Below are 27148 nucleotides of genomic sequence, written 5' to 3' on the forward strand. Positions count from 1 at the left end.
CCGCCGCGGGCCACGAGGGCGCGGGGCGAGCCAAAACTTCCCGCCCAGGAGCGCCGGCCCCCGCTGCCGGCTCCGCCGGGCTGGGGGGATGTTCTCGCGAGAGGAGAGGGGGCGCGGGGCGCCGCGGCTTTGGGGGGCGCGGGGAAGCCTGCGGACGAGGGCGCGGCAGGGAGGGGAGCAGAGGCGGCGGGCAGGGCCGGGGACGCGGGGAAGCCGCTCCCGCCAGTCGCCGAGAGCCAGCCCCTGACGTCAGGAGTTTTCCTCAAAGTCAACAACAAGCCCCGCGGCGGCGGCGGCGGCGGCGGCGGCGAGAAGCGATCGGCGGCGGCGGCGGCCGGGGAGGGAGGAAGGAGGGGGCGGGGAGGCGGCGGGGTCCCCGGGCGAGGCGCGGCCCCCGAGAGGAGGCCGCAGACCCCCGACCCGCGCCGGGCGCGCCCCAGGGCCCGGAGCCTCCGCCCGCCGCCGCCTAGCCGGCGTGACCCGGCCCCCGCCCGAGCGGTGTTTTCTGGTGATGAATTGAATTTGTAGCCGATATCCGATTCCCATGTAGAGTCTCCGCCTCCTCCTCCCCCCCGCCGCCGCCCTCCCTCCGCCCTCCCCTCCCGCCGCCGCCGCCGCCGCCGCCGCCGCCGCCTCCCGCTCCAGCTCCGCGGCCCGGCCCGGCCGGCTCCCTCCTCCCTCCCCTGCAGCCTTCGCCTGCCCTCCCGCCGGCCGCACCGGGCTCCAGGGGGGCCAGAGGCTCTGCGGGGTGGGGGGAGGACAGGAGGGGAGGAGGAGGGAGGGGGGACCCCCGAGTCGCCCCCTCTCCTCCCCCCGCCCCCCCGGCTCCATCCTCCGCCGCCGCCCGAGCAGCTGCGGGGCCGCCGCCGCCGCCTTTGCAGGTAACAGCCACCGCCCCCCCTCCCCCCGCTCGCCCCCTCCCCGCCTGGCCTCCGCTCTCTCCGGGTCCCCGGCCCCGGGCCTCCTTCGGGCGGGGGGGGGGGGGAGGCGGGGGCGTCTGGGTTGTCACCGCGCCGGGGGCGTGGGCGGGTGCCGGGTCACCAGAGGCTCGGGTGTGGGTGTGGGTGGGGAGGCCGGGGGATGCCCGGCGCCGCTGACACCGGCACCCCCTCACTTTCCGGGGGAAGCTGGGGGGCGGCGGCGCGCGCGGGGGGCCGGGGAGGGTGTTCCCGGCCTAGCGGTATCGGCCGCGTCTGCGCTGCCCCGGCCCTGGCGCCTCCAGTCCCTGCGCAGCGCCCGCTCCCTGCCGGCCCCGGCCGCGCGGCGTGAGGAGGGGGCGCCGCCCGGGCGGGGGCGGCGGGCTTATATAACGCGGGGAGCGCCCGTGCCGGCGTGTTTGGGTTGGGGGGAGGGGGCCGTCTGCCGCGCTCCCCGGCGCGGGGGCTGTCTGCGCGCGCGGGGTGGGGTGCGGGCGAGGATGCACCGGCGTCCCCCGGGGTCTCCTTCCTCCCCACCCTCCCCTGCTGCCGGCGCGCAGGAAGAGACGGCCCTGAGGGGGAGGTGGGGGTGTGTGTGGGAGGTGGGTAACGTGCTCGTCTGTGTTTTTAATAGTAGTGGGGTTTTAATCCGCTTGGGAGTTGTGTGCTAAGAATAGAAATGTGCGGAAGATGCTGGGTTTGGCGGATCCAGTGATGCTGTCGCTGCCGGCGGCGGCGGCGGCGGCTCTGGCTGCAAGTAAACAAACCAGCCTCTTCCTCGTCCACCTCCTCCTCCTGCGCATCGGTCTGCATCAGCCATGATGCTGGCTGGGCCCTCGGAGCCCAAAGTTGAAGCCTGGCTGGTCGCGGTGCTCACCCTGATTCCCAGGCGGGGGTCACTCCCTGTTCGGGATTACCCGGGGATCTTCGTTTAGGCTGGATTGAGTCTCTTTGGGGCCAGGTCTTCAATACCGATATTTACTGTTTATCTTCTGAAAGCTGAGGAAAGGCTTAACCATGAGGGTAGGGTAGGTAGGATGCTCCCATTTCTTGCATCAAGAGAACGCTATGAAAATAAAACCCAACTCATTTCACCAGTGTGGTAATTGGTTGAGAGCCCAGTAGTTTGTAATAGATGACGTTTCAAATAGAAATTCAACAGCGAGACCTACGTGTCTATATTGATTAAGTAGTACTGTCAATAAAGTGTTTATGCTTTATTAGTTCACCTTGTAGCTAAAAGGTGTGAAATGATGACTTTTGGCAGTTAATATCTTGCCAACTGCCTCAAGTCTTCAAGCTAGGCATGTGTTCCATATTTGGTAAGGCATGGTCATTTTATATCTTTTAGTAGACTGTAAATTACTAGAAAACCCCTGGGTTTTGTCTTTGGTGGAAACTCATTAAATTAGGTTATACGTTGTTAGGAAATAATTGGAAAAGCCAAAGCTTTAAGAGTCCTGTAAACATGGTTTAGGAAAGTTTGTTTTCAGAACTTCAGTATCATAGCAAAATACGTGTAAATGAATGTGAATATTCCAGGAGGTGGTTGTCTAAAACACACACCCATTCAAGAAGTGCTTGTCTAAAACATGAAAATACTTCTTACTAAGATATCCAATTTTGAGTAAATTGCCAGCTTTCTAAGGTGAATGCCCAATAATTTGGGCGATCTGTATCAGGACTGTAGATTTTTTTTTTTTTTACCTTTGCCAACACATGATCTTGACTTTCCAAGTTTACCAAGGACACTGTATTTGAAGACCTGCTTTTTGTTTTTTTCTCACTAGGGTTGACCCCAATATCTTTAATTGGCTTGAGCTTCTAATTTTAAAGTGAGGGAGTGCATGTATCACATGAATGAGACAACACTGGAATTTAGATGAATGTAGAGTTACAGTTTTCAGTTGTATGTTTGTGGTATGTGTTTGTAGTAGTAAGGTTTCCTACAGCATTTAAAAAATATCTAAAGTAATCCTATTAAAAAAACCCCAAAAACTTAGGAAACTATTATTTGCATCCATTTTACCCCCTACACTTAGTCTTTCTGTAATGGTTACTTTAGTGAGTTGTTTTCCAACTTAAAAATGTTTGGTTTGACATTGCCTCCTAGTTTAAGTTGTGTGTGTGAAGGTACTTAAGGGTTCAGCTTTGGACTTTTTGGTCCATGTAATTTTATAGCTGTCAAAGATTTTAAATAAGATTTCATTCATTCCTCCAACAAACTATTAGAGTGTGAACTGTGTTGCTAGGGGGGCTCGTTTGATGATGAACTTTTCTTATTTACATTTCATTTAGAAGATTACTACCATTAGAAAGAGAATTTGTTTTCAGAATCATTGTAAATCTAAACATGTTTTGGTTAAACATATCCTAGGACAAATGTACTTAGCATAATGGAGTCTTGTGCAAAGTAGGGATTTAAGATTTTTTTAAGCCCTAGGTTTTGATTTAAACATATGAGGGATTTTATTTCTTAAAAATTTCAGTGGAAATTTCCAACTATTTGGGTTTCTTTTAAAAAGAGGAAACTGTTTTACAAATTGATTTTGTGGAAGTTTACAGTTGGCTTAAATTTTGCATATTTTTGTGAAAAGATAACTACACTTTCTTTTCATCACTTTCTTTTCGCTTTCTTTTATCACTTTCTTTAATCTTCACACTTTTCAGTTCAAGAATTCGCCCTTGAGAAGATAAGGCAATTATTGTTAAGGACATGTTAATTGGATTTTTAGCATGATTGGATAGGATCTTGTCTGTATAATGTGATTAAGTTTGAAGCATTAAAAAATATTTGATTTACAAGACTTTGTATTTGAATAAGAGGCAGGACAGAAAAGTAAACCACTTCATTTGTTTTGAGCAAGTCAGTCTTAATTTGACTCGCAGTTTTGTTTCTCTCAATATATGTTAGTGCACATAATGAATTTTTGTAGATTTGTGTTAGAATGTGTAAGTCATTCCAAGTTGGTCCGTTTTTGACTTCAGGTTTTCAGGAGTGTGCGTTGTTTTTCTAAATCCTGGTTTCGGACAGCGTGCGCTTCTCTGTAGTCACCTGGAAGGTTAGCCCCGGGTCACGTGATGTTAACTGAAAACTTTATCACAGTCTTTCACGTATGACAGATAGAGTTAGGTTAGGTTTAGAGTCAGTGCTGTTGGTGCCTTGGTGAGAACTTGCTACGTGTCTATGTGTCCGCTTGTTTCGGCTTCACGACAGCCCCTGCCACACTTTTGAAAGTGGTTTTCATAAGAGAAAACACATACTAGTCCGGTATGATGAAAATCCGTTTCAGTTGAACTCTCCTTATTCTGAAACACTTTTTTCCTTCATTTTTTCCCTAAGTTGCTGGTACCTGTCCTTAGACTTCATGGTGACATACTCAACTTTGATAACGCAGACAGTACAGTAATTTCCACTGAAATCATGTTAATATAGTAAAACAAAGTATACCGATGATCCATAACATTCTCTCTCGCATAGGTTATGTCAGAGGCCAGGTTAAATGCCACAGATGTTTACATATGATACCATAGCACCGTAAACACATTTCCTTTGTCAGGTGATTGTCAAATAGTTGTTGATAGATAATATATGTTTCTTGAGCTGTAGATTTGCTTTTTGGTTGTCTTCTCAATATTGTCTTGATTTTCATTCATCACCAGCAGCAGCCAGTTCACATTTTGTAAATGGGTATATTTTGCTAATCTTCCGAGGAAAAAGTAAAATGACTTACCAGAAGAAATCTCTAGAAGATGTTCAAGTGAGGAATTTTCTCTCTTGTGTTAATTACGAAAGGCTCTGACTCTGTTTGGGAGACTGGGGATGGGATGGGGAGGAAGACGGTCTTTTGCCAGTATTGGAGTTCAGTGCAGTTTTTGTTTAAGTGGTATTTGGTGTTTGATCTTCCCAGCTACATAGGAGCCTTTTGAAGACGGGAACTGTGTATAATCATGATAGTGTCACCTAAGATGCCATCTGTAAGCCGGGTGGATACTCAGTGGATTTGAACTTGAAGAATCCTAACTCGTAGCTCTGGAAGAGCTGTGAAGCTATTTATGCTCATCTAATGCTACACTTTTATTTTTATGGCTAAGAAAACGGAAGCACAGAGAATTAAAGGACCTCATATAGCATCACCCTGGGTGGGGCAGAGTTGGGAACAGGGACCCCAGTTTCTGGGCCTGCCCAGTGTTTTCTAATGAGCCATCGTGATGAACTTTGTTATGGGATCCCATACCACGGGGTATGATCTTAGATCGTTTTTACATATGCAGTGGAAAAATGTGGCCAGCCATGAAACTGAAATTCTTTCAGTGGCAACCCTCAATCTGTTTCTGTTCTATTATATGTGACTTCACCTATGACAAGCCACACCTCATGTAAGAAATGTGGGGAGATCATTTGTCAATAGCTTATTCTGTGCGTTAGCTGGACCAAAGGAATCCAGTGGGCATTTTCCTAGTTGTTTCAAAGCGGGATATTAAATCGGCACCTAGCACAAATTGCTTTTTTATTTGGTCAGTAATGGATGGGTTGGTTGAAATGGCATTCAGATGCCTGAAAAACTGGGGTAAGGAAGAAGGGGAAAACACTCTACATTTTTCTGTATATATTTAAAAGTTGATGAAGTTGATTTTTAAGAGTTGGCACTTTGAAAGAACTGAAATTTTGTGTGAAAGTTGGAAATCTTGCTGATGCTTCTTCAGGTATTTTCTCTAGGGTGAGACAGTGAAGGGATCTGTACATAGAGTTTTAAGAAAATCCACAAAGTTTGTTATTGTACTCTGCAGAGAGTAAAGGATCCAAGATACATAGTTTGTGTGGCTCGCTTTCCCCATATGATACTTTTTTTTTAACAGAATAATGACTCTGAAGTGGGACAGACCTGCTGAGAGTTATTTGAAGTGCAGAGAAAGTTGCCTTGAATTTCCTTTCCATTTCAGTATTTTTCCTTTCCCTGAAATTCTTTAAAAGTTTGATATGATCTTATGAATTTATTATGGCATATGTTAGTTTCACCTATTTCTTGAAATCAGTAGATAGCATGGAATTGTTCTATGATTACCCTTGACAATCATTTGTATTTCAGTGTAGTAATATTCTGTTGAATTTGAACGTGAGATGTCCTTCATTAATTCAGTTCGGCTAGGCGTATCTAAAGAATATAAAAAATTGCGGTGCAGAGCAAGTACGTCCTACGTAGTGTTATAGCCAAGTATAGTTTAGAGAAAGTTGTATTACAGGTAGTATTGTGGCTTTAAACTTAGGAATTAACCTGTGAATCTTGTTCTAATTTGTAAAGAATAAAATTGCTGGCGTGCATTTTAACTTTATGTCAACCTTCTAGTCTTCTGTTATAATTTCCTCTGTGATGCCACAGTTATATTTAGTTTTGAATTTATTGGAAAACCTTGTGCTCTCCTGGACTTTTGAAAAAGAATTTGATAACAGAAAAAAATGTTGGAGCAATTCACAGATGTTACCCATACTTCTGAGACTTGGCATTGGGTTACTTGGTAGAAGGCGTCCCACAATGAAAGAAGACTGGAATGGCAGGCAGTCACTCTTGGTGCTGTCACTTATCTTGTTATGGTAACAGTGAGGAAATAACATCCTCGGTTTTGATTGGTCACAGTTTTCCTGGGCTCACAATTGTAGTGGAATAGCTGTTGCATAGATTTGTTTTTAGTCAAAATGGGGTAATATATGTGAAAGCACTCTGATAACAAACTGTTGTGTGGAAGAGATTTTTAAATTTCTCTGTTTTGCTTCCCTCCCTGTATGCCCAGTACAGTCCTTGTCACAGCGCGTGCAGTCAGTACCTGTTTACTGACTGAATGTGTGCAGGCTGTATGTTTTTTCCTTGAATGGCATTTTATTTATTTATGTTTTTAAGTTTGAGAGAGGCACAGACCCCTCAAGTGGGGGAGGGGCAGAGAGAGAGAGAGGGAGAGAGGATCCCAAGCAGGCTCAGCACTGTCAGCACAGAGCCTGATGTGGGGCTTGAACTCACGAAACCGTGAGATTGTGACCTGAGCCAAAACCAAGAGTTAGACGCTTAATCGACTGAGCCACCCAGGTGCCCCGTGAGTGATATTTTAAAAAGATGTTTGAAGAAGTTTAATTATTGTTTAAGACTGAATGTTGTGTTGCCATAAGTAAACCAGTATCTTTTAAAAGTTGTTATAAATATCATTAAGAGAATATGCCATTCTTTCTCTTTTTTCCTTCCACAATAGATAATTTTGGGGCAGTGTTAATGCTTAATTGTTTGGGAGTTGAAACTTGACTTCATTTCAACAAAAAGTATCCAAGAATGTGGAGAAACGTGCTAGTCCTCACAATTAGCGGACGTCTATAGCAAACGTACTTTAGTGAATAAGGAAGAGGATTTCTTGTGATTTTAATTATATTCCATAACATTTGAGTTCAGGTTTGTTTTTGAGATGACTTAATACCATTCTCTCTGTTGACTTACAATATTAGTTTGCTTAGTGTGTTCTTTATTAGTTATGCAAAGCTGTATCTTCTCTCTTTCATTCATGCACTCTTTCATTCATCCTGTATTTGTTGAGCATCTCTTATGTGCCAGGCACTGTCAGATTGCTTTACTCAATAATAATAATGCTGTTGAATGAGATACAAGATGTGAAAATGTTTTGTAAATTGTGAAGTGATATCCAAATGCAGTTATCAAATTTGCAAATAGTTTTGAATGAAAAGTACCTTTAGTGTAACTGCTTTGTGTGAATTGTAAATTGAATCTGCCAAGAATTTTGTATGATTTTTTTTTTAAGAATAGACAAAATTAGATTATTCAGCAATGAAATATTTAGTGCAACAAGCTTACAAGAAAAAGAAACCAAATTTTGTCTCTTAGAGCTCATTGGGTAGAACACAGTTCTGGAGAAGTTGGGACCGTAGGAGGAGGTGAAGTTCATGTCCAGCTCATTGCTCATCATTTTGCAGAATAATGTTTTTGGCAACATGGAACACTGAGTGGGAGAGTTAGATGACTTGGTTGCAAGAGCCTTGCCACTGTAAGGAAATTAAATCAAAGAATATGGTTTACTGCTTAAGAGTCAGTAGCATTGTGTTTATGCACACGAGATAGCATTTATTTCTAGCCTATTGGTCGTAACTCTGGAGTAGTAGACGTTTGAATGTCTTCTAAGTTATTTTCATAGAAGGTGTCATTTTAGCTGGGAGTCCCAGGAGCACCTTTAAGGCTGAATATTACGATTATGGGTAGAATTTGGTAACATTTTAAGATGCAAATGGATAAAGCCATTTCTATAATGTGGGTTTACTGGTCCTGATGACGATTATAAATTTTGTCCTGTCGATTTACATACATTTAAGCAGTTTAGTCGAAATGCATAAGCACTGATAAACATTTTTATCAAAAAAGCTAGTTTTTTGAAAGTTTCATTATAAAACAAAATTCATTGATTTGGGTTGACCTGGATATTTCCGTATATTGTTTTGTACTAAAGGGGCAGTGCTAGTGGAAAGAACATGTGCCTGGTTCTCTGGTGTCTTGATTCCCTCAGAAAGCAGCTGTGTGATCTTGGGCAAGTCGCTTCATCCATCTGTACTGTTTCCTCAACTATAAAATGAAGGTCCTTTCCTGCTTTGAACTCCCAACAATGAAATGTCAACTTAAAAAGTGCAATGAATTTTGAAAATACTTTTGTTTTTTAGTGTTCTTTGCAAGGGTGTTGTGATGCAGATTATTTTAATGGAAAGGGATATGTTTTATATATGTTTATTGGATATGTATTATTTTTTGGTTATTATTGAATGTTGACCTCTGATCTCTTCTGACCCCTGATCTCTTCCGTTTCCAATTCCAAGAATATTGAGATAGGAGGGTTTTTTGTTTTGTTTTGTTTTTAACCCAAATTATATCATTTTGCAGTCAGAAACCAAGAATGGCTTCAATAGATATGAGGCCCCTTGCTACAAGTATTGCCAAAGAGAAGGTCTGTAGTGCAGCTCTTCTAAAGTCATCGTTTTGCACTAGTGCTCCCAATATTTAATTTTTTTGTAATTATTTATGTAGTATAAAGAACTAACCCTTTTCAGTTATCCAGTTCTGGATTACGTAGCCAATTTTCAGAAAGTTACATAAATCAAATTAAAATGATGTTTGGATTCTTTACTGAAGGCTTTTGTTTTTGTTTTGTTTTTGGCCCGTTTTTTAGTGGCGAAATGAGTCTTGTCTTGAATGATGTGGCCATTTCTCAAAGTTTGCCCCCATGGATATCAGTACATGCTGCTAAAGAAAAAAAAGAGCCCTGTGTGTTCAATAAATTTAGGATTTGCTGAGATAATTAAGGTTATACATACTTTATATCTTTAATATGTTAATAGTGATGTTTTAATTTTTTTTTAATGTTTGTTTATTTTTGAGAGAGAGACAGAGCGTGAGTGGGGGAAGGACAGAGAGAGGAGACACAGAATCCGAAGCAGGTTCCAGGCTCCGAGCTGTCAGCACAGAGCCTGATGTGGGGCTCGAACTCAGGGACTGTGAGTTCATGACCTGAGCCAAAGTCGGGCACTTAACCGACTGAACCATCCAGGTGCCCCAATAGTGATGTTTTAAGAGAAAGATATGGCTTGTGGAATTTTCCAAACTTATTTGGCCAGAGAATTTTTTTCTCTTTTCATCTTTTTTTCTTAATTTTTTTGGAATTTCGTTTAGCATTGTTTCAAACATATCTTGGCAAAATACACTCAGATTCTAATATCCATTTGGACTTTCTGTAGTATGAGATCCAATGACTACGGGGACAGTCTTGGCCTTACCTGTAGGTGCTGAGGGCACATGTTGGGGTGGTTTTCTATTCAGCCACACAAACTTTGTCAGGGTTTGATTCCTGACTCAGTCTTGATTCCTGACTGTGAAAGGAGTAGGCTTTCCACTTAATTTGCATTGGGAAAGGGGTTGTAATTCAGTCCAGTACCAGTGAGGGAGTCTAACCTTGAACTTACTGCTATGCACTATTTATCAAAACCCAGTCTGAGAAAGTAGTATAGTTATATAGTCCATCTATCCATTTTTCTGGTTACCTAATATTTATGCCTAAATTTATCTGAAATTATGTTTCTGGACCATATAATGCTCGTGTACCTGGACCACAGTTTTTGGTCCCTTTCTGTGGAAACATAATTTTTAAGCTTATTTATTTATTTTGAGAGGGGGAGAGGTAGAGAGAGAGGGGGAGAGAGAGAATCCCAAGCAGGCTCTGCACTATCAGCACAGAGCCTGACTCTGGGCTCAAACTCACCAACTGTGAGATCATGACCTGAGTCAAAATCAAGTGTCAGACGCTTAACCGACTGAGCCACCCCCGGTGCCCCTCTGTGGAACTATTTTTAACTCAGCTTTATCTTGGCATTTTCCTCTTTTAGGTTGAGGGGGACAATAAGTAAAACTCATTAGTGTATGTATCAGAGTATTTTTGAGGACTTTGTTACACTGCAAGCTATCTTATAAAGACCCATGGGATAAATTTCAGATTTTTATTCCAGGAAAAATTGTGTTCCCTCTGAAGCAACTTCTTTTTCTCTTTTTAAAAATATTCATGGATACTGTAAATACTGAAACCGATGGTGTTTCCTTATTTGCATCGCTTCCTGAAAGCTTTCTGCTAAATTTGTGGCCCATCTTTTACAGATATGTAGACTTTTACTCTGGCTTCTTTTTGTCTTAAGGCAATATAGTTTCTGCAGGCTCTGGAGTCGGCCATATTGGCTCCATCCTTGAGGAGCTATGTTGGATTCAGGCAAGCTGCTGAATTCCGTGAGCCCCAGTTTCCTCTTCTGTGAAATGGAGTTAATGGTACCCTCCTAGGGCTACTGTGAGGCTTACCTAAGGGTAATAGACGTAAGCACTTGTTCTTGACACATCTCAAATACTCCGTACTTTTTTCCACTTTCATGTTCGCCATGTTTCACCTCGTCCGCTTTTAAAAATAATTGATTATATATTATTTGTAATATTTTATTCACAATCTAAAAATTCACTGTAATCTAATTTTGTAATCTAAAATATTTCTTGGAGCAAGACAGACCAACCATACCTAAGTGTTGGTTTCTTAGCATGTTGTATTTTGCATAAAATATAGCAATTAAAAACATTCACAATTGCTTTGCCATAAATATTCCTAAATTTACAGAGATTTTGAAACTAGATGTACACGGGAGTTTACTTTTAGTCCACTTCACTTTCATTTTCTTCCCTTTTCACTTCAGACACACAGCCCCACAAACAGATTTTCTGTGTTATTTGTATAGGTGGGTCAGTGGTTTCTGAAGGCATTTTTTTACTACAGCCTCTTAGGTTAAAAGTTTCACTATCGTTTGAAATCTGTCACAAGACCAGGGAAGCACGTTCATGGTAGAACTATTTAATAAATAAGTTCCCCAGTTTGAGGAGTTAGATTTTTACGTGAGGTCAGGCCAGTTGAAGACATTTACAAAGAATTAGTTGTTTGTTATTGCTGTATGAGTTGCAAGAATGGAAAAAAAAGAAATTCTTTCTTCAATACTTCCTTCCAGGCTGAGTCATCACTAGAGAGTGGGAAGGGCAGCAGCAGCAGAGAATCCAAACCCCAAAGCTGATATCACAAAGTACCGTTTCTCCAAGTTGGGGGCTCAGAGGGGAGCCATCATGAGCGATGTCACCATCGTGAAAGAAGGTTGGGTTCAGAAGAGGGGTAAGTGTTCAACAAAGCTGCACGTAATGTGGTTGGTAAGTGTGCGAATGGTTGGTGGTGTCCTGGAAGTTGATATTTTTCCTGACGCTGTTAACAAAGTAAACGGACATACTACATCCAGGAAGAGAGAAATGATATTTAACATATGTGTTAGGAATTTGCTTGTTATGTAGGGATTCTAAGTAATTCCTGATTTTGATCCTTACTACAGTTCTGAACATTTGGCTCTCTGGGATGTTGTGTGCTTGCATGTTACAGAAAGTTCCTGTTGGATTTTTCTGTGCTGTCCACAGCAACTCTGCAATCCAGAGAGATGTCTGTAGGACGATTTAATAATCTATAAAAGTGTCTAACTTGTATGCATTTAAAGACATGTAAATTTATATTAAGCCGGTTTGGGTGAAATCAGGGGAAGGGCTTCTAGGGTTAAAGGGGAAAGCGCTCACCCACAAACTTCTGGCTTCAACAACCCTGTAAGTTAGGTGAGGAAAGTCCTAAAGTAAGAGACCAACTGAAGAAAGGGTTTCTGCGTGTGTGTGTTTATGTTTAATTGCATATTTTTATTTTTCATGATCTAGTTTTAGTATTTCTTGTTTGCTGTTCGCTCCTACTTTAGATAAATAATTCAAATGCATTATTATTCTTTTTACATTATTTTTACTTTAAAGGAAGAACTCTTTAATGTAAAGCTTAGTTTATCTCCTAAGAGATCACCTTTTAATGTGGTCAATGTGTTTATTAAGAAATCTAGAGTGTAGACTCGTTGCCAGGCAACTACTGTTTATCCACGTGGCCAAATTGAGTAGTATGAGGACTGTTGCATTCTTAGGACTTTTAAGTTCCTGTATACTGTATCTATTTCCTGATTAAAAGTTACCTTTTAAATAGTGATTTCAATGTTTTTTGCGGGTCTGTAGTTAATACCTATGTTTGGAAAGTCATTGTCAGTAGTTAAATGAGATTATGTATTACTGATTTCTAAAAATTCATCCTTATTGAGTTATAATTTCCATACCAATACAATTCCCCTATTTTAAGTGTACACGGGGATGAATTTTGCTACATGCATGCAGTAGCATAACAAACACTGCAGTCATGACGTTGAACATCTCTGTCACTCCGAAAGCACCCCTCTTCCGCTCTGCAGTCCGTCCTCATTCCTGAGCCCTGGGACCCCTAATCTGCTACAACTGTAATCTTCCTTATAAATACACTCATCTGGTCCTCTGTGTCTGGTTGCTTTCACGTAGCATAATACTTGAACGATTCATCCACATCGCTGTGTACATCACAAGTTTGTTCCTTTTTATTGTTGAGGCATGTTCTGTAGTCTGGACGTACCACAATCTATTTATTTACTGGCTGATGGATATTTGAGCTATTTCTAGTTTGGGGCTATTACACATAAGGCAGCTATGCACATTGGAGATCATGTCTTGGTGTGGTTTGTTTTCCTTTTCCCTTGGGCAGTGACCTGGGAACGAGATTGCTGCTCATACGGTAAGTGTGTGCTTAACTATCAAACGGTTTCAGCCAACTATTGTACGATTGAGTTTAATTTATTGTATGTTATATTATAAATTTAGAAGACATTTTCAGATTTCACTGCTGTCTGAAGGTGCTTTTTCTTTGTTTTTTTAACTTGTCTATTATATTTATACTGTCTTTCCTACTTTGTTTTTTGGGGACGGCAAATCACGTAAACCTTTTGGAGTAATACTTTATGCATCTCTAATGTCTGCTCCCATTAAGTCTGTTTTGAGGATTAAGTGAGGTGATGGATGTGGATGTGTTTTGAGAGCTTGAACACAAGTGTAAATTATTGCTGGCACCACGTGTTGTCAAAGATTTAGGGTTGTTCTTGAGTTTGTTTAGTTAATTGCATCTTACCTGAAACACCATGATAAAAGGTCGGTTTAAAGTGCATGGGGCATAGAAGCAAGAAAAAAATGGACCAGGATTTCTTTGCATTTTTCCTGCCTTGGTTAATAGTACACAAAGATATAAAATGATAAGTAAAAGTCTTTTCTGTCGTCTGCTCTTCCAACGGGTTTCTCTCCTCAGAGATAACCATTGTAGACCTTTTGTATTTTATACTTTTTTTGGTGATTATTATCCCAGTTTTGTATATAATATGCTAAGCTTTATTTTTGAGTAGTCTTACATAATCTCGTGTATCACCCTTATGAAAAATGAAGAATTTGACTTGTTAATACCTGTTCTCTTCCTTCCCTAAAGGGAGGGAGTGGGCTCATGGTTAAACTTCCAACAGGTGCACTCTTCATTCTAGAAAGTACTTACACATCATCTCTAAACTGACCACTTTGGGAGTACCCTACACAATCTTTCCTCTGAATTTCCCACATTCCCCTCCCAGTTTGTGGCAACTGAACGTTTATTTTATATTTTCAGGGTTTGTAATAGTTACACTTGCTGATTCGGAGAAGCAGTAATCGATATTATGATAAGTAAACAGTACCTGCTGCCAACCAGAGCAGTATGGTGGGTGCGTGTGATGGGAGCCATAGAGAGCAAATGATCGCCTCATACTCTGTTGGTGTTCAAGATCATGACGCACTTTGGTTTGGCCTCTGGTTTGGGCTATAATGGTTTTTCCTGGATTTTCTAATTGTCACGTTTCCTCCCATTGGTAAAGAGTGTATGCTTTGCTGTCTTCCTTGTATCATGTGGTCATCCAGCTTTTTAATCCTGGTATTTGTCAAAATTCTATTGTGAACTGACCTTTTTCTAGGTGTGATACTCAGCTAGTAGCATGTTATTTAATTGCATTCCTGGACAAGTTCAGTGCTTTCTTAGATCTCCTGTCTTTCCCCTATCTGTTTTGGATTTATTTTATGGTTTTCTAGAAGTAGTTTTTTTTTTCCTTTTTTCAATTTCCTGAAGAACTTCTTTCAGAAAGAATATGTCAACACAGTGTTTGAAAATGTGCTTTTCACTTTTACACCTGGTGCATACCTTTGCTGGGTATAGAATTCAGTTGTGAAACAATTTTCCTTCAGAGTTTTGGAGGCTGCATTCCCTTACCTTTTGGTAACCAGTTTTACTGGTAAGAGGCTTAACACTAATAGGAGTAATTTCTTTCTAGGTAACCTGTTTGTTGTCCTCTTGAAGTTTGTTGTGTTCATGCCTCTTTATCCTTGGCTTTATAAAATTTAAGGAGGATAAGATGTGGTTCTTTTTAATTCACCGTAAAGCATTTGGTGGACCCTTAGAATATGCAGGCGAATGTGTTTAATTCTAGGGAGTCTTCTGTATTTCTTGTGTTATTTTTTCCCTTCTGTGTCTTCTGTATTCTTTTATGGTTTTTTCCCTTAAAGCATCTATATCAGTGCTCTGTTTTAAAATTTTTCTTTAATTTCTTTGTTTTCTCTCCTTGTTCTGGAAGATTCCTCAACTTTTTCTTTGAGCCCTTTACTGAATTATTTATTTCAGCTATTACTTTATATTTCTGGGAATTCTTTGTAGTTCATAGCCACCCGCTCTTATTTTACAGATTTTTAATCAAAGGACACCAACGAGACTATTTTTAAATTTTTTATCTGCTTTGAATAACTTTTTCAGTTTGTTTATTTTGTTTATTATTTTTTTTTCCTTGGTGGTGTTAGTATTCCTCAGGTATCTGATGATCCCTGTTGGTTTATTTGTGAATGAAAGACTGAGTTTACTGGTAGTGACCTCTGTCTGTTTTTGTAATTCATGTATTTTCCCTGTACTTACGACTGGCTAGATTCTCGGAATGAGGATTTGTAATGGTACTTTTAACTGGACTCTTACAAGCATTAGTTGAAATACTAGGGGAAACCAAATGGGGCATTGTTTTCCTCTGAACTATTCTTAATTTATTCCTTCAGAGATTTTCAGTATGATTTTAAGAATAATCTTCTGTTTTAGTCAAGCAAATTTCATTAGTCTGTTGTTGCTGTTGGGACATATTTTGGCTCAAAGAATTTCTTCTTAAAGAGTAGTAGTATTCTCTGCCTCTTTACACTGGGCACGTAGATTATCATCACCTGAACTCTGGTGTACTTGTTTTAGAATAAATATATAATGTCTGCCTTCTTTACCTCACAGTGTGCTCACACTAAGCTCACAGTAAGCATTGTGAGCTAATGTGTACAGAGTATTTGTAAACTTTTAATAAAAGTATCGATATAAAAAATTCACAGTTACCCTTAGTTTGACTATCAGTCCTTTTTCTCAAACTTGCATTTATGAATCAGTTCATGTTAGCTCCTATCTAGATATAATCTCATTTCATTTGTACTTTTGATGTAAATAAGTTGTTCATCATTAAATAGCATCCTGGAGAAGGAAAAAACAGACTTAAAAATAATTAATGATACTGTGTGGGGCAGATACTTTCCTAACTTCGGTTATTGGTGATATATCAACATTGAAACCTTTTTTTCCTATACTTTTCTGGAGCAATTACAGAATGGTAAATATTAATTGAGATAACACATTGATGTAGTATTGTTGGTGTTAGAAATGACAGTAAAGGAAACGTCATGTAGCACACGTGGAGTAAAGTACCGTCTACATTTTCCTGCTTGATGGTCCTGGGAGAGCACATCAGCTTAGGAGATACCTGCAGACGTGTTAAACACTTCTTAGACTCTCTCCTTCACAAGAGAGAAGTGACCAGAGGCTGGTCACAGACCAGCCTGTCTGTACTGCCAGTCTCCAAACCTGATGTCAAAAGTTTTACTCTAAGTTTATCCTGTTACGGTGAGGGCTAATAGTTGCTGTGAAGAAAGGTATTGCATTAATAAAGTGGGAAATTTAACCAGCTTAAAAGGTGTAAATTATTGAATTAAGTAGGTTGCAATAGCATTAACCAGGGCTAATTGTAATTTATAAAATTCCGTTTGCATAATAGTACTGTTTCCTAAGAAGGTAAGTAGTCTCTTCTAAAGGTGGAGAGCCAGTTCCTTGATAACATGTTAAAATCTGTAATGTATTGGTGGTCAATGCACAGTCTTACAATTCTGAAATTGGTACAAATTTAAGAGCTGGTTTTATCATTAAAAACATTTGACTGGTGGGGGTGCCTGGGTGGCTCAGTCGGTTAGGTGTCCGACTTCGGCTCAGGTCATGATCTCACAGTCCGTGGGTTCGAGCCCCGCGTCGGGCTCTGTGTTGACAGCTCAGAGCCTGGAGCCTGTTTCAGAGTCTGTGTCTCCCTCTTTCTCTGACCCTCCCCTGTTCATGCTCTCTCTCTGTCTCAAAAATAAATAAATGTTAAAAAAAAATTAAAAGAAAAACAAAACATTTGACTGATGAAAATGCTGCATGCATGTGATAGTTTCTTAGGCTTTTTGTTGCTTTGATATCTAACAGATTGAACTTTCAGGTTGTGTTCTGTGTACGTAACCAGTTTGTGCTTTCAAAGCACTCCTTGCCTTAGTTTGCCTGCTACTTAGAGTTTCCAGTTCAAGGATCTTCATGAACTGTGTCCTTGGAATAACACTTGTTTTGTATTCTGTGAACTGATTTGTTTAGGTGAACCGGAATGTTAGTATTTGGTAATTCCAAGCTAAACTTGATAAGTCTATGAGTTTTCTGTCAAAATAGCTTAATGCCACTATGCAGAATGTTTTAGTAACGCGCAGATTGTAAGCTGGGCTATGTGTTAACATGAGATTATTGTGAGCTAGTCAATTATAAGCTGTTCTAGAAAACAGAATCACAGTTTTTGGGGTTCTCATCCAAGTCCAAGGGCTTTTTCCTTAACTTTGTATGTACTTGTACAAGTACCTTTTGCTTCTGTTTTATTCACAAAGTGAGTTTTAAATAAATGATCAAGTGCTTATAGAAACAGAAAACAACCGTATGATTTTGTTTACTACGCAGAAGCAAGCATTTTCCATAGAATGTGGAGAGCTGTGGTAGCCACTGTATAAGTCACATGATAGTTTAGAGAAGCTCACTTGACTATTAACGTTACAAGTGGGGAATAAACATGACAAAATTAAATTTATTTTCTTAAAAAAATTTTTTTTAATGTTTATTTATTATTGAGAGAGAGAGAGAGAGACAGACAGACAGACAGACCGTGAGTGGGGGGTGGGGGGGAGGGGAGGAGTGGGCAGAGAGAGAGGGAGACACAGAATCTGAAGCAGGCTCCAGGCTCTGAGCAATCAGTACAGAGCCTGATGCGGGCTGGAACCCATGAACCTTGAGATCATGACCTGAGCCAAAGTCAGATGCTTAACTGACTGAGCCACCCAGTCGTCCCAAGTTTATTTTCTAATAACATTGGGACTCTGAGATTTAATGTATTTACAATAACGTGAATTTTATTTTATTTTCTTATTTGTCTTATTTTCTTTGTCTTATTTTATTATTTGAATACATTGGTTTTGAAAATGTTAATCAAGTAAACCATGGAGAGAACCATCAAATGATAAGCTTTCATATGCATTCTAGAGCTGTAGAATTGTAGAGCTGCTGTTATGTACGCACACACTCACACTACTCCCTATCTTATGCGAGATAGGGATACTTATCCTTCCCCATCAGCAGTTGTTTTGTGTATTGACTTGTAAATTCACTTGTTCAAGTTAGTTACCTCTACAGTTTTCTGCGTGGTCAAGTCATCTGCAGAGAGTCACAGTTCTGCTTCTTCCTTTGCAATCTTTATGTCTTCAGTTAATTTTTCTGATCATTTCACTGGTTAGGAATTCCAGCACAATTTTGAGTAAAAGTGGTGAGAGTGGACTTTTGGTCTTATTTCTCATGTTATTTTACCACCACCATCATCATATTATGTGATGATCACTATTGTAGGTGTTGTGGGCTTTCTATTGCTGCCTTTAATCAGATTGAGAAAGTTCCTTTCTTGTCCTGTTTTGCTGAGAGTTTTTATCATGAGTGGGTGTTCACTTTTTTCAAAAAGTTTTCCCACATCTATTGAAATGACTATTTGACTTTTCCCTGTATTGTGTTAATATGGTGTATTACTTTAACGGCTGGAATATGTCCCATTTGGTCCTGATGTGTTATATTTGATTTACCAGTTTTGATGTACCTTATCAAGGATTGTGGGGTTTTTTTTGCATTTATATTGGTCTATAATTTTCATTTCATGTTTTAGTTTGATGGCTATGCTGGACTCATAAAATAGGTTGGGAAGTATTCCCTTCTCAATTTTTGAAGGAATTTGCATAAGGTAGGGTTTATTCCTAACTTAACATGTTTGGTAAAATGCATCAGTGAAGCCATTTGGGTTGGGGCTTTTTTGGTGAGGTTTGTGATAATAAATACAATTTCATTAATAGGCATAGGACTATTCAGATTTTTTGTTTCATTTTGTGTCACTTTGGGAAAATTGTGATTTCTTAGGAATTTTTCCATTTAATCTAAGTTGTTGATATATTTGGAATAAAGTTGTTCTTAATATTCCCTTATTCTTTAAGTGTCTGCGGGATTTGTAATTATAATCCCCTATTAAATTCTGCTGTTGGTAAATTGTGTTCTCCCTCTCATTTTTTTTTCCTTTGATCAGTTTTACTAGGAGTTTATACATTTTATTGATCTTTTCAAGGAGCCAACTTTTTGCTTTGTTTTCTTTGACCTTTTCTATTTTACTGCTTTTGCTCATTATTATTTTAATTTACTTGTCTTTTTTTTCTGGCTTCTTAAGGTAAAATAGTATGTCATTGGTTTTAAATCTTTCTTTTTTTAAAAAATATAAGCACTTAAATCTATGGATTTATCTTTTTTTAATTTTTTTTTAACGTTTATTTATTTTTGAGACAGAGAGAGACAGAGCATGAGTGGGGGAGGGACAGAGAGAGAGGGAGACACGGAATCGGAAGCAGGCTCCAGGCTCTGAGCCATCAGCCCAGAGCCCGACGTGGGGCTCAAACTCACGGACCACGAGATCGTGACCTGACCTGAAGTTGGAGGCTTAACCTACTGAGCCACCCAGGCGCCCCTGGATTTATCTTACATCACAGCTTAGTTTTGTCCTACAAGTTTTGATGAAATGTGTTTTCATTGTTATTTAATGTAAAATGTTTTCTAACTTCCCTTGGGATTTGTTCTTTGAACCATGGGTTATTTAGAAGAAGGCTGCTTAATTTACAAATATATAGGGGTTGTTAGATATGTTAGTGTTTTGATTTCAGTTTAATGTTTGATTGTATTTACAGAAGATATTCTATAAAAAAAGTTTCAGTCATCTGGAATTTCTTGTTATTTAAAAAAATTTTTTTATGGTCCACCATATGGTCTATCTTGATTTTTCTGCTGTTGTGGGTGTAGTTTTTTTTTTTTTTTTATAAATGTCTGGTCAGGATGGGTGATGGTGAGTCATATCTTCTGTAACTTTACTGATTTTTTTCTTTAGTTCTATCAATTACTAAGAGAGAAGTAAAATCTCCCAATTATGTGAATTTCTCTGTTTCTTTATTCTATTTTGCTTTATATATTTTGAAGCTCTGTTGTTAGATGCATCCAGATTTGTATCATCTTCTGGATATATTGCATCTTTTATCCTTATGAAATGTCCATCTTTTTCTGTCTTGAAATTCAGTGTGTCTGATATTAATATAACCACTACAGACTTTTCTGATTAAAGTTTACATCTTCTATCTTTTTAAAATGTTATTTTACATTTAGCTTATCTGTGTGTTATATTTAAACCATCTCTCTTGTAGATAGCATAGTTTTAGGTCTGGTTCTGGTTTTTTTTGTTTTTTTTTTCTCCTCTTTATCTCATTTGACAGTCTTTACCTTTTAATTGGGGGTGTTTAGACCATACATATTTGTTAATGTAATTATTGATATGATTGAATTTAGGTCTACTGTGTTTTTATTTATTCTCTATTTGTCCTATTTAAAAATTTTTTTCTCTGTTCATATATAGGTATATTTTTGCCTTCTATTGGGTTGATGGAATTTTTTTAGTATTTCATCTAAATCCCTCTGTCAGTGTGCATTCTCAGTGGAGGGGAGGATATCTCCCCCAAGGGGGTAATCATTGGTTCTGGGGGAGGGTGCAAAAAACTCAGATATTTATAGTCATTTGTGCCTTTCAAGTGGGACACATTATATAAACATATACAGCATATCTGTGGTATTAAAATTTCATGTGGGAGGCTAGAGCGGTTAGGGAAAAAAAAAAGACTAAAAAGGCTTGTTAGGTGGGCCATAATGGAAAAAACTGAACTTCTCTGTAATCTTACATTACTTAATGGTTATTGTAGGGCAGTGGTTTTCAGCCAGGGTTATTTTACTCCCCTGGGGACATTTGACAATGTCTGGAGACATTTTTGGTTGTCATGACTTGGGGTGGGTGTGCTATTGGCGTCTAGTAGGTAGAGGCCAGGGATGTTGCTAAGTGTTCTGTAATGTATAGGACAGTTTTCCCCAAACAGAAAATCTTCTACTCCAAAATGTCACTAGTGCTGAGGTTGAGAAACCCTGCTGTTGGGATTATAATATGCATTCCTAATTTATCACATTATATACTGGGTTAATATTTTACTGCATTATGTAAAATAGAACACTCTTGAAATACTGTAGTTACATTTACCTCTCCTCTGAGTGCCTTGTGCTGCTGTATCTCATATATAGCAGATATAAATATGTTGTAAACCATGTGATACAATGTTTGAATTTTTGTTTTATGCCCTTTTTATGTCTTTTAAAGAAGAGCAGGATAAATATAGTCTTTTATATGTACTTAATTTGCAGTGTTTCTTTCTATAGATTTGAGTTTCTGTCTGATATTATTTTCCTTTAGCTTGAAGAGCTTTCTTCAGCATTTCTTTTAGAGCAAATCTGTTGGTGACCAGTACACTCATATTTTTGTTTATTTTAAAATATTTTCGGGGCGCCTGGGTGGCTCAGTTGGTTGAGGTTCCGACTTTGGCTCAGGTCATGATCTCACAGTCTGTGAGTTCGAGCCCCGCGTCGGGCTCTGGTGCTGACAGCTCAGAGCCTGGAGCCTGCTTCAGACTCTGTCTCCCTCTCTCTCTGACCCTCCCCCATTCATGCTCTGTATCTCTCTGTCTCAAAAATAAATAAACATTAAAAAAATTTTTTTTAAAATATTTTCATTTGTTTTATTTTTGAAGGATTTTTTTTTATCGTATATAGAATTATGATTTGTGAGTTTGTTTCTTTCCTCACTTTAAAGATGTCCTTTCATTTTCTTCTACTTTCCCTTGTTTCTGATAAGTCAGCTATTACGTTGTGTTGTTACCTGTATACAACATATCATTTTCTGTGACTACCTGTGAGATTTTCCTAGCCTTGATTTCAGCACTTTGATGATGTGCCTAGGTGTTTTCTTTGTATGTATCCTATTTTGGATTTACTGGATTTTTGTTGTTTTTCATCTATAAATTTATGTTTTTACCAAACTTGGGAAGTTGCATTGGCCATTATTTCTAAAGAATACTTTCTATGCTGTTCTCTGGAATAGTTGTTTTCTATATTTTATACAGAGTTTATAATTTTATGTATGGCAAAATTAGTCTAAGTCACCCTATAACTACTGGAAGTGGAACTCTGATAGGTATATGTGCTTTAATGTGTGGATATACAAATTTGTTAAAGTTTTACCATTCACTTAGTTTTGTTACTGCTCATAACAAATTATGTAGAGTAGAAATTTCATCTACATTGATATTTGAGGAAACTGATGATTTCTGTTTTTGAATTAAAAAAAATTTTTTTTAAGTTTTATTTATTTTGAGAGAGAGAGCACGAGCAGGGGAGGGGCAGAGAGAGAGGGAGAGAGAGCATCTCAAGCAGGCTCCACACTGTCAGCACAGAGCCTGATATAGGACTTGAACTCACATACTGTGAGATCATGATCTGAGCTGAAATCAAGAGTTGGACTTTAACCGACTGAGCCACCTAGGCACCTCAGAAACTGATGGTTTCAACCAGCTGAGTTCCAGACACCTGGAAACATAGCTGAACCTTTTTTTCCCAACTGAATTTATAGAATTTTAAAATAGAAGAGACTTTAGAAGTCACCTAGTCTTATATCCATTTATCTTTACAGAAAACAAGTCATTTTTTGAGTTAGGGGCTTAGCCCGGACCAGTAGCTGAAATTTCTTTATTGCCAATTTTATGATGCTTCATCTTTTGTTTCTTTTGACACTCAGACGTGTTTTGGAGTTCTTTTTTAAAAAGTCTGTTATTAGTATGTGCTGAGAGAGGGGCTCAGAACTGTTGCACAGGAGGAGAGTTTAAAACCCTGTGAGAATGGAAAAAGGGGAGTATCTTACATCTGGTGGAATCCTTATGCCATTTGAGTGGTATCACTTACCTCTCTGTGTCCCAGTGGGGACTACAGGGAAGCTGTATCTCTAGAATTTACTGTGTTACCTCCTTGGAGAAACTGTTTTTATATTCTTTGACATGGATAAACTTTCTTTAATTATCTGTTCACATTCTGTAATCAATTGCGTTATCTTACTGGTATGACTAACCGTGCACATACCAGTGTGCTTTCTTTTATGTATGTTGATGCTTAACGCCAGTTTTTCTACTTTCTTTCCCCTGCATCCTTGTCAATAAAAATGTTCTAAGTATTTCAAATATAAATTCTAATATAATCTCAGTTTTTTCCCAGATCACAGTCTTACAAAGTTGGAATGATTTCTCTTGTCTGTGTATTACATCACTTTGCTCCCTTGTGGCTTTATATTGACTAGTTATCACATAGACCCTTTATTTCTCTTTGTTGTCAACTCCCCTGAGGGCAGGAACTGTGTCTAATACAACTACATTTTGCATGTCGGTTCTGCGAGTACTTTGAATGTAGGAGGCTCTTAGTCTTTGAGTGAATGAGGAAGAAAACAGTTTTTAGAAGTTCCAGTAGCTGGGGCACCTGGGTGGCTCAGTTGGTTAAGTGTTTGACTCTTGGTTTTGGATCAGGTCATGATCTCATGGTTTGTGAGTTCGGGCCCCATGTTGGACTCTGCACTGACAGTGTGGAGCCCACTTGGGATTCTCTCTCTCTCTCTCTCTCTCTCTCTCTCTCTGCTCCTCCCCTGTGCGCTCTCTCTCTCTCTTAAAATAAATAAATACATTTAAATAAGAAAAGGTCCAGTAACAGTGTGTCACAGATTGCAGGGCAAGGAACTAGAATTGGGACAGCTGGGGCAAGTCAGGGAACACAAAATAGATCACAATTATGAAAGCAGCCTATAATCTAGGATAGGGTTTTGGTAAGGGCGGGGCTGGCATTCTATATCAGGTTGTATATCTGTCAAGTTGTTTGTAGGAAAATGGAGCTAATAGGGTAGGAGTTGCTAGAACTGACTGAATGTTCTATGCACAGGACTCTGATAGTCCCAGAATGGTTTAGCATATAAGACACCTAAATCAGGTAAGTGAGAACAGAGTAGTGGTCATAGTTCTGGAACACTTATCCATATTTTACTCTTAGAACCACCAAGTACTTCTGAGTTCATGACACGTAACTTTTCCGGCTTGGAAGAATCTTTGGTACTGCGTTGCTGATGGATCATTGATCTCCGATATTGTGGGTAACTAAAATCTCACTGTATAGGACGTAACTGTTTGATTATTTAACAGCTGTGAGTAGTAGGGGTCTTTGTTTTGCCCTCCTGAGCAATCTAGAACAAGTTCTGTTTTCCGTGAGACAGGCCTTCCAATATTTCAGGATTGCTGTGACACCTTTCCTAAAATGTTTTAAGCAAACTGTTCTTTTCTTTTAACTTGTTCATTGTATGACATGTTTCTAGCCCTCACACATAATTTTGGTGTCCTGCTGTGGAAATATCTCAGTTTGTCAATGTCTTTCTTAAAATGTGGTCGCCAGAGTGAACCTAATACTGCAGGTATGGTCAGTGCAGCGAAGAGCACAGCAGGACTGTTCCCCACAGCACGGCACGGGAGGGCCGTGATTGCCCTCCAAGGCCACAGCTGGTTTTTTCAGTTTTAATTTTTTTTAAAGTTTTTATTTACTTACTAGAGAGAGAGAGAGAGAAAGTTTGCAAGTGTATCAGCAGGGGGGAGAGAGAGAGAGAGAGAGAGAGAGAGAGAAAGAGAAAGAGAGAGAAAGAGAATCTCAAGCAGGCTCTGCACTGTCAGTGCAGAGCCTGACTCTGGGCTTGAATTCAGCAAACCCTGAGATCATGACCTCAGCTGAAACCAAGAGTCGGACACTTAACGGACTGAGCCACCCAGGCACCTCTTTAGTTTTAACTTTTAAAGGAACTTTTATTATGTTTTGTTTATGCAGACCATTTACATATGCCAATTTGTTGTCCACATGTTACCAATTTTCATTCCTATCGCTAGTATGTAAAAGTTTCTGCTTTCTCTTGCCATAATTATCACTTGTATTATCTTTTTAATTTTAGCCATCATATTGCTGTTTTATTTTGCATTTATTTGTTACGCTGAGGCTTAACTTTGTTGTTAATGCTTTTAGCCATTTTTTCTTCAAATGAATTACTTGTTTCTTATCCTTAATCAATTTTATGGTAGGAGGCTTATGTCTTCTTTATTAAAATTTTTTTTTTAACGTTTATTTATTTTTGAGAGAGAGAGAGTGAGACAGAGCATGAGAGGGGGAGGGCCAGAGAGAGGGAGACACAGAATCCAAAGCAGGCTCCAGGCTCTGAACTGTCAGCACAGAGCCTGACGTGGGGCTCAAACCACGGACTGTGAGAATATGACCTGAACCAAAGTCGGACGCCCAACTGACTGAGCCACCCAGGTGCCCCTATGAGGCTTATGTCTTTAGTCAATTTTATAAATTTGATATGTTCTTATTATTTGTAAGAGCTTTTTATGTATTCAGAATACCATTATTTTATTTATCAATTTGTTGTTACAAATATTTTCCTGGTTTGAGTATATCTTGTAACTCTATGGTTTTGTCACGTATAAGTTTTTAATTGTTATATAGTTTAGTATATCAGACTTTTCCCTTCTGAGGAGTCCATTGAGGTCACACTTAGATACTCTTGCCCTGTTTTCTTCGAGCATCGTTATGATTAAAACAATTTGTATTATCTACATAATACGTTAGTTCCTCTTGTAAAAGGTCCAAGCAGTATGTAATAGAGTATGATATGGTTCCTCCACTCCCAATTTCCTTGTTAGAAATAACCGCCGTCAAGTGTGATGCCCTGCTATAAAGCCAGCATTTTTCTGAAAACAGGCAAGAATGAGAAAGATACATGTCAAACTATAGGTAGTATTTGTCTCTTGTCAGGAGGTTGGAATTCAAGAGATTAGATGGGGGACAGGAAGAGGGATAATTAAAGAAATGAGACTTTTACACTTTATTCTGTATAAACATTTGGATCTTTTATCTCACTTTGCGTAAATGACATCATAATCACTTAACAGTATGTCTTAGAGATTTGTCTACCCCTTGCAACATGGTCACTCAGAAAATTTGAAAAAATGACCAATTTGATGTAACTTGCTTTTAGTGAATCTGTTCTTCTCATCCATCTACTTTTCTCATTTTTAAGTACGCAGGTACTGTCAGTTTAGCCCAGTGGTCAAGAGGATGGAATTTAACTTCAGATCTCGGCTTTGCCATTTACTAGTGACTATGGGCAGAAATCTTAATATGCCTTAAATTTCTCATGTGTAAAATGGTGCTGATAATAAGTGGTTTAAGACTCCGAGATCATGATGTTTGATTAGCTCTTATCCCAGTGCATGGGACATACTAAATAATTAATAGACAGTAGCGGTTATTTAATAATCTGTTATAGGTCCTAATGCTGAATTTCACATCACATTTAGTAATCGTTAGTGTTTAGGCTCATCTATTGTTTTCCTCTGTAAAAACAATAAAGATACTTGCCCTTTTCAGGGTTGTGGTTTTTTTTTTTTTTTTTTTTTTTTTTAAATCCCTTCTGGTGCTCTGCATTTCTTAGAGATAATTGATGCTAACTGGAACTCAGAGTGATAAGTCACTTAGTGTCTTCTCAGCACCTCTGGGCATCAATGTTTGCATTATGATGGTTCTCTTTTGAGAAGACAAGTGTAAAAGAGGAGTTAATCAGTATTCCTTTCCTGTTGCCTGGCCTGAGTGCTATACTCTCTTCCTCTGGCTTCATCTTTTGTAATTTTGAAATTCGTGTTGGCCTGTAACTATGTTTTCCAATTCATTGAGGATTACGAGTTCTGTTTTCTGTATTTGTTCTTCGTTATGCTTGTCTTTCCCAACACTTTTTCTGATGTTGAGTGAAGTAGGGCTTAAAGCAACAAGTACATACATTTTTTTCTTCCTCACTCAGGGTTGGGTAAGGTCAAATGATAATGATATTTTAATCTTGTGCTTGAATTTTATGACTAAAACTGCTTGCCATATAAGAACACTAACTTTGTTATCTTAACGGTTGGACGCAAAGACATTTCTGTCCAAAATTCATCGGTCAAGAAATAGAACTTAAGTGTATTTTTTAGCTTTATAATATCAAGCAATACAAAAACTGAAAATGAAATAACAGTAATAAGAATTGG

General features: G+C 39.4%; 1 protein-coding gene across 3 annotated transcripts in view; it reads left to right on the forward strand.

The window, feature by feature from the left end:
• Positions 1–796: 796 nt before the first annotated feature.
• Positions 797–27148, forward strand: part of AKT3 (AKT serine/threonine kinase 3) — a 304267-nt gene continuing 277915 nt past the window's right edge. Inside the window, exons 1-2 of one of the 3 annotated variants that reach the window (XM_042976947.1) lie at positions 797–881; positions 11485–11642. In XM_042976947.1, coding sequence (XP_042832881.1) covers positions 11597–11642 — 46 coding nt within the window. In that variant the 5' untranslated portion in view covers positions 797–881; positions 11485–11596. Of the gene's footprint in view, positions 882–7175; positions 7352–10644; positions 10802–11484; positions 11643–27148 lie in introns of those variants that run through there. The other 2 variants (XM_007076970.3, XM_042976948.1) reach the window with 2 other exon arrangements.

Source organism: Panthera tigris, chromosome F3 (assembly GCF_018350195.1).
Source record: "Panthera tigris isolate Pti1 chromosome F3, P.tigris_Pti1_mat1.1, whole genome shotgun sequence".
NCBI classification, from domain to species: domain Eukaryota; kingdom Metazoa; phylum Chordata; class Mammalia; order Carnivora; family Felidae; genus Panthera; species Panthera tigris.